This window comes from Podarcis bocagei, assembly GCF_964188305.1.
Source record: "Podarcis bocagei genome assembly, chromosome: 1".
Lineage (NCBI taxonomy): Eukaryota > Metazoa > Chordata > Lepidosauria > Squamata > Lacertidae > Podarcis > Podarcis bocagei.
The window spans coordinates 117,897,450-117,911,283 of record NC_138125.1 but is presented as its reverse complement, the minus strand read 5'-3'; the positions used below and the strand labels follow the sequence as shown (position 1 = coordinate 117,911,283).

General features: G+C 41.3%; 1 protein-coding gene across 1 annotated transcript in view; it reads right to left on the bottom strand.

Moving 5' to 3' along the window:
- The window catches only part of TTN (titin), a 291,856-nt gene that overhangs the window by 89,063 nt on the left and 188,959 nt on the right, over window positions 1-13,834 (bottom strand). The window contains exons 194-213 of the mRNA XM_081202301.1: window positions 13,533-13,675; window positions 11,923-12,046; window positions 11,400-11,666; window positions 11,010-11,107; window positions 9,726-9,894; window positions 9,362-9,628; window positions 8,146-8,412; window positions 7,764-8,042; window positions 6,832-7,240; window positions 6,602-6,726; window positions 6,234-6,500; window positions 5,173-5,442; window positions 4,683-4,985; window positions 4,284-4,586; window positions 3,275-3,462; window positions 3,069-3,183; window positions 2,119-2,403; window positions 1,364-1,515; window positions 1,085-1,232; window positions 72-249 (exon numbers count right to left, since the gene is read on the bottom strand). Coding sequence (XP_081058427.1) covers window positions 72-249; window positions 1,085-1,232; window positions 1,364-1,515; window positions 2,119-2,403; window positions 3,069-3,183; window positions 3,275-3,462; window positions 4,284-4,586; window positions 4,683-4,985; window positions 5,173-5,442; window positions 6,234-6,500; window positions 6,602-6,726; window positions 6,832-7,240; window positions 7,764-8,042; window positions 8,146-8,412; window positions 9,362-9,628; window positions 9,726-9,894; window positions 11,010-11,107; window positions 11,400-11,666; window positions 11,923-12,046; window positions 13,533-13,675 — 4,357 coding nt within the window. The remainder of the gene's footprint in view (window positions 1-71; window positions 250-1,084; window positions 1,233-1,363; window positions 1,516-2,118; window positions 2,404-3,068; window positions 3,184-3,274; window positions 3,463-4,283; window positions 4,587-4,682; window positions 4,986-5,172; window positions 5,443-6,233; window positions 6,501-6,601; window positions 6,727-6,831; window positions 7,241-7,763; window positions 8,043-8,145; window positions 8,413-9,361; window positions 9,629-9,725; window positions 9,895-11,009; window positions 11,108-11,399; window positions 11,667-11,922; window positions 12,047-13,532; window positions 13,676-13,834) is intronic.

The window sequence follows — 13,834 nt, the reverse complement described above, 5'->3', positions numbered from 1 at the left end:
CAGCGTACTGCGTGTTTAAATGTAACCATCCAATTTTGTAAAACATTTTTCTTCATACTGCAAGCTCTTACTTTGTCTCAATGACTGGCTCACCACAGGGCTCCCATTTGTCAGTGCCACGCTGGCATTTTTCAACCAGGTAGCCTTTGATACGAGAACCGCCATCATACTTAGGTGGATCCCATGTGAGGAAAATGGACTTAGATGTTGGATCCCTCCATTTCACATTCTCTGGTGGATCAGGCACCGCTGCAAGGTGGGGAGGAAAGAACATGTATAATTGTCTTGCATATAGTGTGTGCCTTATAGTGTGTCTTAGTTTTTTTAATTCTTTACTGTCTCTGGGGTGCTCTTCTCACATTGGTTGGTATCCAACAAGTACCCTGCACAACAGAAAAGACCCATTTGTGCAAGGTAGCTCCCTGCTTTCTGTCAATTGAGGGTCCACTAATACTAAGCAAGGGACGCAGGTGGCATTGTGGGTTAAACCACAGAGCCTAGGACTTGCCGTTCAGAAGGTTGGTGGTTCGAATCCCCGCGACGGGGTGAGCTCCCGTTGCTCGGTCCCTGCTCCTGCTAACCTAGCAGTTCGAAAGCATGTCAAAGTGCAAGTAGATAAATAGGTACCGCTCCAACAGGAAGGTAAACGGCGTTTCTGTGCGCTGCTCTGGTTCACCAGAAGCGGCTTAGTCATGCTGGCCACATGTCCCAGAAGCTGTACGACGGCTCCCTCGGCCAATAAAGCAAGATGAGCGCCACAACCCCAGAGTCAGTCACGACTGGACCTAATGGTCAGGGGTCACTTTACCTTTTATTTTAATACTAAGTAGCAGCTCTTCAGTGGGTACTGAGGGCTGCAGTGCAGAAGAGGGTGTGTGTGGATTTTTTTTTGCACATAGTTCCAATTATGCATCTTTGGATCCAAGCCTCAGTTTTTCTAATACAACAGGTAAGCCATACCAAACCCTTATTGATTCAAACTCTGCTCCTTGCTTTCTTTCAATACTTATGTTGCATAGCACAAGTTACTATGTAAAATGCAGATATACAAAATCAATAGGAATAGTTAATTAAGAAAACTCACTAGCAGGTGCTGACATGTTGACAGGCTCATCAATGTAAGCAGGCTCTCCTGGTCCACATTTGTTACATGCTGAGACCCTGAACAAATATTCTTTTCCTTGAACCAGATCTGGTACAGTGAACTCTTGGTCAAGGACGTTGTCGATCACCTAAAAACAAGAGAGGTTCCAAGTAATTACAGAACTTTTTTCCCCATAGCAAGCACCAGAATATTTCATACCATCTTCAGCAATACATATTAGAAATATAGGTGTTTTGGTTTTTTAAAGAAACTGCGTACCTTGACCCATGTTTTGCGGCTCACTTCACGCTTTTCAATAAGATAGCCAGTCAATGGGCTTCCTCCATCATCTTCAGGAACTTCCCAATTTAATTGGACTGAGTTCCTAGTTATCTCTCCAATTTGTAGTTCTCTTGGTGCGCTTGGGCGAGCTAAAAATAAATACCCATCATATTATAAACCAATTATTATATATATATATTACTTATTCTTTCTTTGATGGAAGACTTTGGCTGTTTGGTTACACCTACTAGATTTTAATTCATGCTTCATTTTAAAAAAGAAAGAAAGAAGGATTCTTACTTCTGAGTAAGCATTCTTAGGACAGACTGTTAATTGTTAACAGCTAAGTTTATGATCTCCGTTGTATTATAGGGTTTCATAACAAAATGGTACAATAGAAGTTGCCAACCTAGGCTCTCTTGGGAGGAAAAGCAGCACATAAATTTAATAAATAAACATGCTGCTGTTGTTTAGTACTATTCAGGGGTGCCAACTTGAATAAAATATTGGGGAGGCCCAGATAAGCCCTGCCCCACACAATCGAACACACATCCATCAACTTTGGGAAGGACCATCCCCGTCAGATTTTTTTTTTTTGGGGGGGGGGTGAAGAGACCTTGGGCCCTAGGAGTTGGCTCCTATGGTGCTATTAATAACAAATTTGGCTTGTTGAAACTTTTGGATTTTACACACATGGTTATTTACAAAACAGGTTATATACAATTCTTCAGAATATATACTGGATTGCTCACCAATGACATTAACATTGATTTCTCCTGATACAGATGACACAGGGTTTTCTAATTTCAAGGTATAGATGCCTTTGTCTGGCCGTTCACTTGGGGTAATAACAAGCTCTGCAAAGGCTGCAGACGTGTCAATTTTCACCCGGTCACCCTGTTCTAAAACTTTGTCGCCGACAGACCATGTGGCAGTTGGGACTGGATAGCCAGTAATAGGAACACGTATTTTGACGGGATCTGGAACAATAACCTCCAGTCCATCTTTAAATCCGCTTAAGTCCATTGTAGGTCCAGCTGAAATACAAACACAAATTATGCCGATTAAAGTTATAAACTTTCTTTTTTTCTCCACAATAACATTAAAGGGAAATTGCCTTTGAAATCTGTTTGAATGGAAAGCATTATTATAGATGCCTTCACGTGGCGTTTTATCTATTGAGAACACATCATAAAACTGTTTCATAATCTGATGAAATTAGCAATATAGAAAGGCGATATATAAGCTTGCTCCAATTTAAAGACACCTAAATGTTCAATTTAATACAATTTTTAAAAATTAAAAAATTCTGACTTGTTTAGCAATGCAGCCTTAGAGGACAAATTGTAAATGTAAAACAGTGCTACCTAGTGAATGTTAAGGGTTTCCCTCCATTTTAGTATAGCTTAGATGAGGCCTAGAGACCCTGTGGTCCTCTAGAAGTTGTTTGACTTCAACTCTAATAATCCCTGGCCTTTGGCCATACTGGCTGGAACTGGGGTCCAACAACATCAAGAGGGCCACATGGTCTCCCCACTCCTGTTTTAGACTTTTACTGCTGAGAGGGGGGCTGGTTTTGGTATCCAACGTATGAGAGCAATATTAAAGTATTGTTTTTATGAACAAGCATGAATAGTCTCAGATGAACACAACCTTTCCTTTCAAGCCGTTGACTATGGCAAGAAATGAGAATTCAACTTACTGTGAGGATCATCAGCAGTCAGTGGTCCAATAGCTTCAGCAGGATCTGACACACCAGCAGCATTTTCTGCAGATACTCTGTAATAATACCTGGCTAGAGGTTTCAACCCAGTTACCTATGAAGACAGAGGAAAATGTCATAACTAATAATCACTATTTTTTTAAAAAACCTTAATAGGCATTTTACTTCAGAAAGGAATATGCTACCTTATAATTAAGACTAGGCACAAGTTTTGCGTTGCAACGGATCCAGTTGTCTGTGTCCTCTTCACGCCTTTCAATAATGTAGCCCAGTACTGGGCTGCCTCCATCTTTCAAAGGAGGTTCCCATGTAAGTTTCACAGATGACACAGTTTGGTCAGAATGATCGAGGTTAATGGGAGGACTTGGTTTTTCTGCAAAACACAATGATTTGCACAATATAACAGATGGACAGAATCAGAATAACTATGCAACTAGTCCCACAAGTCTGGAAGGGCTACTCTTGAGTTCCTCAAACAACAGTATCCTAAGACCATGCCAAACTGCTGTTTTGAAACTAGCAGGAATGTCTGAATTACATGTGATGTGACATAGGGGCATGTTGTGTATAGAAACAATAGGCATTAGTGCAGGGGTCAGCAAACTTTTCCAGCAGGGGGCCGGTCCACTGTCCCTCAGACCTTGTGGGGGGACGGACTATAGTTTGAAGGAAAAAAAATGAACGAATTCCTATGCCCCGCAAATAACCCAGAGATGCATTTTAAATAAAAGGGCACATTCTACTCATGTAAAAACACTCTGATTCCCGGACCATCCGCGGGCCAGATTTAGAAGATGATTGGGCCAGATCCGGCCCCTGGGCCTTAGTTTGCCTACCCATGCATTCGTGCATATATATAAGCCTTAGAGTATGCCAAAAGTAGCTTGCTAGATTCTTGTCACAGTCTTCTACTAAATAGATTGCAGTATTATTTCCATAAATCCTTCCTCATTGAACATCAACAGTGGTCCTTGCTTTAGAGCTTATGTGGAGCTTCTATTATTTTCATTTTCTGACACTGCTAATTTCCCAAAACAACATATATAATGGTTTCTATGAAAGTGAATAATAAACACTGGACTTTTGTTTGAGATATATCAACTGATTCACCTCAAGTCTTTCCTGTTTTCATATTTTATAAGCAAATGATATTATAACTATCTAGAAATATTTTCTTATCGCCTGCATACTAACCAATTGGATCCATTATCTTCACCGCATGTGTAGAAGCACTAGGTTTGCCAATTCCAACCTGGTTTTGAGCTCTGACTCTGAAAAAGTATTCTTTGTTTTCCACCACATCAGTTAAGGTTCCAGCTAAGTCATGTGCTCCTGTGGTCATGGCTGGTTCCCACTTGATCGAAGCTCTGTCACGTAATTCAATGATATAGCCCGTAATCGGAGAGCCTCCATCGTAATCTGGGGGTTCCCAAGTAAGAGACGCGCCAAATCTGTTCACATCAACAACTTGTACATTGAGAGGAGGTCCTGGGACATCTGCAAGGTCATAAGAGATTTTTTTTTTTAAAAAAGTTATTTTTCTATTCAATAGAACTTCAACAAATTATAGTCTCCAAATAACAATTTTCTTACCAAATCTACTCTTGGCTTCCACAGGTCTGTCTGTTTCAACTGGCTCACCAGTGCCCACTCTGTTTTTTGCACTCACGCGGAAGAGATACTCCACACCTCCCTTTTGAAGGCCAGTCACTGTGTATTCACAACTGTCGGCACGATCCGTTGCCAAAATCCAGGTCTTTCGTTTGACATCACGCCTTTCAACAACATACCCAGTGATTTTACTACCACCATCGCTTTCTGGTTCCTCCCAGGCAAGGCTAACTTCACCATCAAACGTCTCAGTTACTTCCAGGTTTCTAACTGGGCCAGGGACATCTGGGAATAAAGCGAAAGTATGCTTACTTAAAAGAATTTGGGATTTGCTTTGAGTTTCCTAAAACAATAACAACTTAGTGAGGTTCGTGGATGCAGTTTCTTATTTCTCTCATCATTATATACCAATGCTTTCATCTTCTACATCAGAAAAGCAACAACCCTTGGCCATAGGAAATGATGAGCTTACCAATAACTTGAACATTGATGTGTGCTTCAGCTTGGCCATGCTTATTTTTAAGGATGATTTTGTAACTCCCTCTGTCAGTCGTCTTTGCTTCGTGAATTCTGAAGGTGGTACTTTCAGGTGTTGTATCCACAGTAAGAGTGGGCAAGGCTTCTTCTCCCTTAAGCCACTCAGCTTCTGCTCGTGGGTAGGCATCATATGGAACCACCATAGTCAATGGCTGCCCAACATCTACCACAAGGTTCTGATCAGCTATCTTTATTCTTGGAGCAGCTAGTAAAACAAACAAACAATGAAATACGTTACAGAAAATCTGAAACAGGAAACAACAGCGCAGTGAACTGTTTTGTGATTTTTAAGCAACTTTTGTGTGAAGGGAGAACCAAAATTATAACCATTAGTAATGTTGTATAGATGGCACGCGGGTGGCACAGAGCTTAGGACTTGCTTATCAGAAGGTCGGCGGTTCGAATCCCCATGACGGGGTGAGCTCCCATTGCTCAGTCCCTGCTCCTGCCAACCTAGCAGTTTGAAAGCACGTCAAAGTGCAAGTAGATAAATAGGTACCGCTCCGGCAAGAAGGTAAACGGTGTTTCCATGCGCTGCTCTGGTTCTCCAGAAGTGGCTTAGTCATGCTGGCCACATGACCTGGAAGCTGTACGCCGGCTCCCTTGGCCAATAAAGCGAGATGAGCGCCACAACCCCAGAGTCGGCCATGACTGGACCTAATGGTCAGGGGTCCTTTTACCTTTACCTAATGTTGTATAGACACCATCTTGTCCCATTCTGGTCAATGGGGGCACTATTGGTGCCTCCAACACACACAGATAATTAATCTGTGCTGGGTAAAGATCGTTCTGACTTCTAAATGCACAGAAGCTACATTACAAAGCTGTATAATAAAGGCTACAGAAACACATTGCTTGTAGGATCTCAGTTACAGAGCTTTTTAATTACCACTAGAAGTGTGTTAATCACTGAAATTAACACCCAGAAAAAGTATATAAAATGTTGCATTACTCATATAAATATTATTTTATTGTTAAAAAATTTCAGAGGCTTACCTGCCAGTTCTAGCTTAGCTCGAGCTTCTTTATCTTTGGCAATAAATCTATATTCTCCTTGATCGCGAGGCCTAATCTCACAGACTTGCAGCCTATGGACTTTTCCTTCACTCATCATTTGGTGTTTATCTCCCTGGACTATAATCATGTTATTTCTCAACCATTTGACTTCCACCTTATCTTTATTCAGTTCAGCAAAGAAAAGGACATCAGAGCCAGGGGCTTCGTAAATATCTTGTGGTGGTCGGATAATCTCCACAGGAATTTCTGGTCAAAATAAGAATAAAATTTAGATTGCGTTGACATACTTTTTTTTCTCACAAAAAAAATATTGAAAGGTGAAAGATAAATAGAAATTGTAAACATACCCTCCACAAAAAGTCTTGCTCTGGATCTCCTGTCATCCACACCACAGGAATACTCGCATTCATCCTCTGGCCTGCAGTCTTTTATGATTAACCTGTGTAAATTTCCATCCTTTTCAAACTGATACCTTTATTGCAGACAGAAAAAAAAGGATTATGTATTAAATTCAGAGGCAAGAATCCAGACAGCAACCATAGTATACCACCAACCAGTTAAAAGCACCTGCACCTACTTTTTGCCCTCTTTAATTTCTCGTCCGTTTCGGTACCACTTCACCATTGCTTTCTCTTTGGAAAGCTGGCAACTGAAGACTGCATCATCAAATTCAGTGACTGTCTGGTCCTGCAAGTGCTCAATGAAATCTGCAGGTGCTTCCGTGATAATAAGCTCTGCAGCCGACTTGTCTTGGCCAGCAGTAACAACGTACTCCCCTTCATCTATAAATCCACAGTTTTTAATGATAAGCGAATGCTTGTATTTATCCACTTTGTACAAAATGCGGCGGTCGAAGGTGACTTCTTCACCATTCTTTGTCCACTGGAGGGTTACGTTGAGGCGGTTAACCTTACACCAGAACGTGACAGACTTCTTCTCCATGGTTTCGATGTCTTGAAGAGGCTCAATAATTCTGAGGTCTTCCTCTGTTTAAGAGAGAAGTGGTTTGAAAAGTGTTGTTAATTTACATCCTCATCCAAACAGTAATTTGGCAAGAGTAAAAGCCTGTGCCACTTAGAATAAGAAAACACCAGGGCTTTTTTTTCCAGCCAGAACTCAGTTTCAGAACCTCTCTCTCTCTCCCACCATCCCTTCCATTGGTCCTATTGTTATCCTTTTCAACTGCATATTATCTCATAGTCCATATTTTATCCATAATATTTGCTACCTTACAAGTGTTATTGCTGTCCTGCTAATGTTTTCATCTGCTTACAGTGGTCTCCTAAATAAATTATAAAATTTTCCCCATTGTTTATTGAAGTTTTGGTCTTCTTGGTTCCTGAGCTTTCTGGTCAGTTTTGCTATTTCGGCATTGCCCAACAGCTAAATTTGCCATTCCTCTCTGGAATGGTACATCTCTTAAGTGGGCACCATTGCCATTATAAGAGAACAAGGGAGGCATTCATGGAAACTCTTTTTCTAGAATAATAGCCCTGGGAAAACACTTACCAAGCACAGTCAAAGTAGCAGAGCTCTTTACTTGTTCTCCTCTCTTGTTTGCCAGGACTATGTTGTAGGTTGCTTGGTCATTCAAATGGGCGTCTCTAATTCTTAGAGTGTAAATTAAATCCTTATGGACCATGATGTATTTTGCGCTGTCGAATATTGCTTCTTCATCTTTGTACCACTTCGCCTTGGCACCTTCTGTATTAACCTCACAGTTAAATACAAGTTCTTCTCCCTCTCTTACTTGTTGGTCCTTCAGTGGGATGACAATCCTGAGTTTTTCTGCAATTTGAATTTGCATATTATTATTATTATTAGAATTAAATCCTCACAAAGGAAATAAAAGCATGCCCACAAATGTATGAGAAAGCCCCATAAAGCTTACCAATCACTGTCAAGCGGGCTGTTGCTTTGGCTGCACCGACCATGACAGAATAAGTTCCATCGTCATCCAGAACAGACTCTTTAATGACCAGGACTCTCTTTTTGCCGTCGGAAATTATGTCATACTTATCATTGGCTTCAAGAACAGTATCATCCCTTATCCACTGTACGTCAAAGGCTTCTTTGGATACTGAGCAGACAAATTCTGCTTTTTCTCCTTCAATTACTTCAACGTTCTGTGGCCTGGTTATAAATTCTGCTGCAAGTTCTGAAAAAGACGTTGGGCATATTGTTTTTTAGTTTTTGATATGGGGATAAGTAGATTGCCCCCCCATCTAATTGATAACCAAAAATATTTTCAGTCAGCAAAAGACGTCTGAGACTGACTTGACATGGCCGTGTCCTAGCACAGATGACACAACCATGCATATTCGGTCAATAAGAAGTGGGTCAAAAACCCTACTCAGCGGCACACATGTCACTAGGGCTGGGCGATATGTGGTTTTCAACATCGTGATGTATCACCAGCTAAATACCACAATATGCTGATATATCGCAACGTCTGAAATAAGGAGGGAGGAGTAAATAAGAGGAAGAAGCAGCTGAGATGTATCGTCCAGCCCTACAACTGAGCAAGCTCCCATTCTGCTCCAGCTCATGCTGGAGGTGTGGATGCGGGGTGAGCTTCCTTAAACTGCTCAGCTGAGGCGCACATGCGCACACAAACACAAGGAAGGAAGGAAGGAAGGAAGGAAGGAGCGCCTGTTCATTCACCTCAAGGAGACACAGAAGCACCGGCTGACTTTCTGGTTTTTCAAATATAGTCGTACCTTGGTTTTTGAACAGCTTAGTTCTAAAACGTTTTGGTTTCCGAACGCCGCAAACCCAGAAGTGAGTGTTCCAGTTTGCAAACTATTTTTGGAAGTTGAACGTCCGCCGGGGCTTCCGCAGCCAATCAGAAGCCACACTTTGGTTTCCAAACGTTTTGGAAGTCAAAGGGACTTCCAGAACGGATTCCGTTCGACTTCCAAGGTATGACTGTATTGTGAATTTTTGCATAGCACACACACACAAGTTGTGATATATTGCTGGGTCATTTATTTTGAAATGGTTATCACGATGTCTAGAAACCGGTTTGGGGTGACATATCAATATAGCGCCCAGCCCTACATGTCACCTGGCAACACTTGTGAAAAATTCCAAAGTAGTTTTCTTACCATGAACTTTCAGCTTGCCAGTTGTCTGACTGCTAGGAAGTTTGCAGGTGTATGCTGCTGCATCGTCAAGACTAGCATTGTGGATGACCAAAATTCTCTTCCGGCCATCAGCAATCTGTTCATATCTACCACCTTCAGGCAACTCCTCATCGCCTTTGAACCAAGTTACTTCTGCATCAGGCTTGGAAACTTCACAAATCAATTTGACAGTGTCTGTTTCACTTGCTTCCACATTGGGAAGTTTTTTGGTAAAGACAGCTTCCTCTTCTGTAAAAAGAAAAAGAACAATGGTTGTATTTGATCACAACAGCGATCAAGCCATTGCTCTTTCATGTAAATGCAACAAACTTGATTTTAGCTTTACCTATCACTGTCAGCATGCCAGAGGTTCTGGCTCCTTTTGCTTCACATGCGTATTCTGCCTCATCATCAAGCAGACATTTGTTGATAACAAGTATTCTCTGGGCACCTTTAGCAATGATGTCAAACTTCTTGCCTTTTCTGATTTCAACGCCATCCCTAAACCACCGTGCCTATATTTAAAATAGTGATAAAAATCAAGTTGAACAGAATGCAAAGAAGAGATACTGCAATATCAACTGAAGCAGTAACTGAGAAATTGAAATATATAATTACTGACTGTATTAGAGTAAAGCATGCCTGGATGACATTTTAAGCTAAACCATAAACCAATATCCCACAGTGAATATAGATGCATTCCCTATGAACATGTCAAATGGTGCACATTTTACTGCAATTATTTTTCATCTAAACTCAGAAATCAGTTGTAAGCATGAGAGTACTGGGTCCATTGTTCGTTCCAATTCGGCCGTTTGGAAGTTGCACATGTGGAGATGAATTAGAAAATTGACGATGGTGCCAATCACCTATTGGAAAGGGCATAGGATTTGGCTCTAGAACCAAAGTAAAATATGTAGACAGAATCTACGTTCAGATAGGTGTGTTTTATTTTCATTGGCAGTCCTGGTTTTTGTTATTAAGGTTCTGGAAGTCTGCTTACCCCCTTTTAGGAGGGCAGCAGCTTTGTGGGACGACCCAACGACACAGGACAGGGTGTGGTGGGCTGATCCCAGCCGGAGCGAGAGCTTTAGCTCACACTCACAACTTGAAATCATGTTCCGCGTCAGCCTGCGGAATTGGCCAATGGCAGGCTGGTATGAAGGGTTGGGTTTCCTGGGGGTGGGCGTGAGGGAACAATCAGGCTATGAGAATCCTTAAGGACCCATGCCTCAGATCCATATTTCCATGTCGTGGCAGCCCTAAGAAAGCTGCTCAGGTGCCAATCTGATCCTTGAAAAGCAGGTGGGTGGGAAGGGTGCACAGAGGCTTTGAGGGCACCTAAGGAAATCTTTAGAGGTGAAAAAGATGAAGCTGCTCAGGCACCACGTTGGCAACTGGAGATCTATAGTAAGGAGCTAGTGAAGGTGGGACTGAATGATGCAGACAACCTAGATCATCTTTTGGTTTGAGCTTTTAGTAGACACAGTTTCCACCTTCTAAATGCTTTGGGCTGCCCTAGTGACTAGAAAAATAGAAAATGTTTCCTGGTGGCTGCAATAAATGCTGTGAGATTCTGTGCAAAAGCTATTGACAAGGGCAAATATGAAGAGACACAAACATTACAGACCTGAACATTTGGTCGGGAAATTTCACATTCAAACCGAGCAACTTCTTTTTCTTTAACTTCAATATCCGTAAGGGGCTTTGTGAACTCAACATGAGGTGCTATAAGGAAGAAAAAATTTCCAGTTTGAAAACGATCTCTTTTTTTCTTATCCGTGAATCTCAATTCGTAGCAATGGCCTTAGTTATAATAATTTATTCTAATAGAGTTATGATAAAGTAGAGGTTCCCACTTTTGTGGATGAAAGAAAAAGCCCAACCCACTTAAGTCAAAGGTCTGCTTGTTTTACAGCACCATCAGTTTGACCCACCCATATATCTGCAACATGCCTACCTTTGGAATCATGCAAACAAGTATCTATGTCTTTATAAGAAAATTATGAGAAAAACTTACGTTCAACGTTCAAGAAACAAGATGTCTTGAAATCTTTAGAATCACATGTGTACGTTTTAGCATCGTCCAGTGTGCAGCCGTGAATGATAAGTTTTCTGACTCTGCCATCAGCAATTATATCATATTTCTTTGTCTTGTGGATTTCTTGGCCATTCTTGAACCATTTCACTGGTGCGTTTTCTCTGGATACTTCACACTCCAGAACTGCAGTAGCTTCCTCCTCTACAGTCTGGTCCTCAAGAGGCTTAGTAAATTCAACAGGTGGTTCTGAGGACAGGGAGGGAAAAAACCCCACAAATCATGTTGGTGCTACATGCATCATTTTTTCCTCCCAAGAGATTGAAAAGCTAGCTATCATTCTGATCTTTTTAAAAGACTGAGTTATGGCCAGAATTCCTTCCAGCATTTTATGTGTAAAAAGTACTGCAGAAAAGGATCGGCCCAATCATGCAGTTTGCCTAACACAGATCAGTCGTCTCTAGCATACTACTAAGGGAATAAATTGTTACTTTAGGAAGCCTACCTTTTACAAAAAGATTTGCTTGAGTTCTGAAATCCTTTGCAGTCAGTTTGACTTCTCCAGCATCTGTTAGTTTCACATCTCTTAGAACAAGGGTGTGAACTCTGCCTTCAGCACGGGGCACGATCTTTAAACAAAAGGAATGTTCAGGAGAATAGATTTGGTAAGCAAACATGTTGCAACCTTATATCAAACATTTGTATTAGCACATGTCTGTCTAAATAGGCTGGTAAACAAAGACTCCCAGTTATACACCCATGCACCTCTGGGCATGCATTGGGGCCTCTCTGATTTCTTGTTGCAATTTCAGCTCTTCGTACTGAATCAGCCGCCAAGCCCCAAAGGCCTCTAGAGTTTTGTGGGAGTCGGCAGACTGAATCCACCAGCTGATTGCTGGAACTGTAAACTTCTTCAAAGGGTTGATATAATCCAAATCAATCAAAACAGGGAACTACAGTACTTGTATAAGAAGCTTTTCATCATAGCTCCCCTGTCCAGCTGGGAAGAAGTCAGGAGATGCTTGGTTGTGCATGGATTATCATCCCTTACTAGACTGGGGTAGGAGTGCCCTAAACACCATTGTTTGTGTCATCATAGGCCCATTTAAACTGATGTAGAATGGTTAATCAGAAGCAAAACATAAAATCTTGCTAACTATTAATATGAAAGTTGAAATAAAAGTTGAAATATTTATGATGCATCTAATAATGCTTCACCATTAAAATACTTTTCATGGGAACCGTAAGTATTAATCTATTCATTTAGTTAAATCTCGCTATGCTAGTTTAAATTTAATGTTTTGATTAGGCTGAATTGGCTATGGTAATTTCAAACTTGCACTAACTATGCCTTATTTTAGCAGGTATATTTCTGTTTTCCTTTGCAAATATTCTCTGCGTAAGCCTATCATTAACAGACACTCTAACAACTTAAACAGAGGATCTAAAAAAGCATGCACCAAATAATATTTCACTGAATGCAACTTCTACATGTGATTACTTATACTACTATATGGCTTGCTGCTAAAACATTTTAAATATTGAATGAACTGCATTCCAGGCTGTTCACATCTCAGCGCTAACAGCACACTTGATGAAGGGTTAAAAATAGCTGGTGAGAAATGCTCTGCGAGCAGATCTACCGAGAAAGTTATCTGGAAGCCTGCTCAAATGCCTGAAATGGAATTTCAATCTCCTTAATCCCCTTATATGCAGAACTGAATGCCAGCTCTACATTCAGAGAAGGGAAAGAATCAGGAGATGCAAACATTCATAAGCTTCCCCACTAATATCAAAATATTACATATCCCTTTATGTTAGCACTGATACAAAACCTCCCCAACCCCTTTCACCTCTCCCTTTGAAACTTTTATCTTCTACCATGCGGAAGGAACTGATTTTTCTGAATGACATTTTAGAATAGCGCCTTACAGTGCAATCCTATGGATCTCTACTTGGAAGCAAGCCCCATTGAGCTCAGTGGGGCTTACTTCCAGGTACGTATGTATAGGATTGCACTGCCAGTCTCACAAACGGGAGGGGTAGGAGAGAAAGAGGGAAAGAAATAGGGTTTGACATGGAAAAAGGGGAGAAGAGAAAGAATGTCTTCTGTACCTTGTCACTGGGCTCCAATTTCTGTCCTTTCAAGAACCAGTCCACTACAATTCCCTCATAGGAGAGTTCGCATTCAAAGTTTGCCGTTTCACCAGCTGTTACAGTTACATCCTTCAGAGGCCTCAGCAGGCCAATTACACGTGCTTGACGGAACGAAGAAAACATCTTCAGATTAGCCACCTGCACCTTTTACTAATGGCCATAGTGCCTTTCCCCAAGAGAGAGGGAGTATGATGTACAGAGGCTATTTAAATTCCCTGGCTAGATCTGGGCCCTTGGGGTTTTCAGGGGGAAGGCTGGTC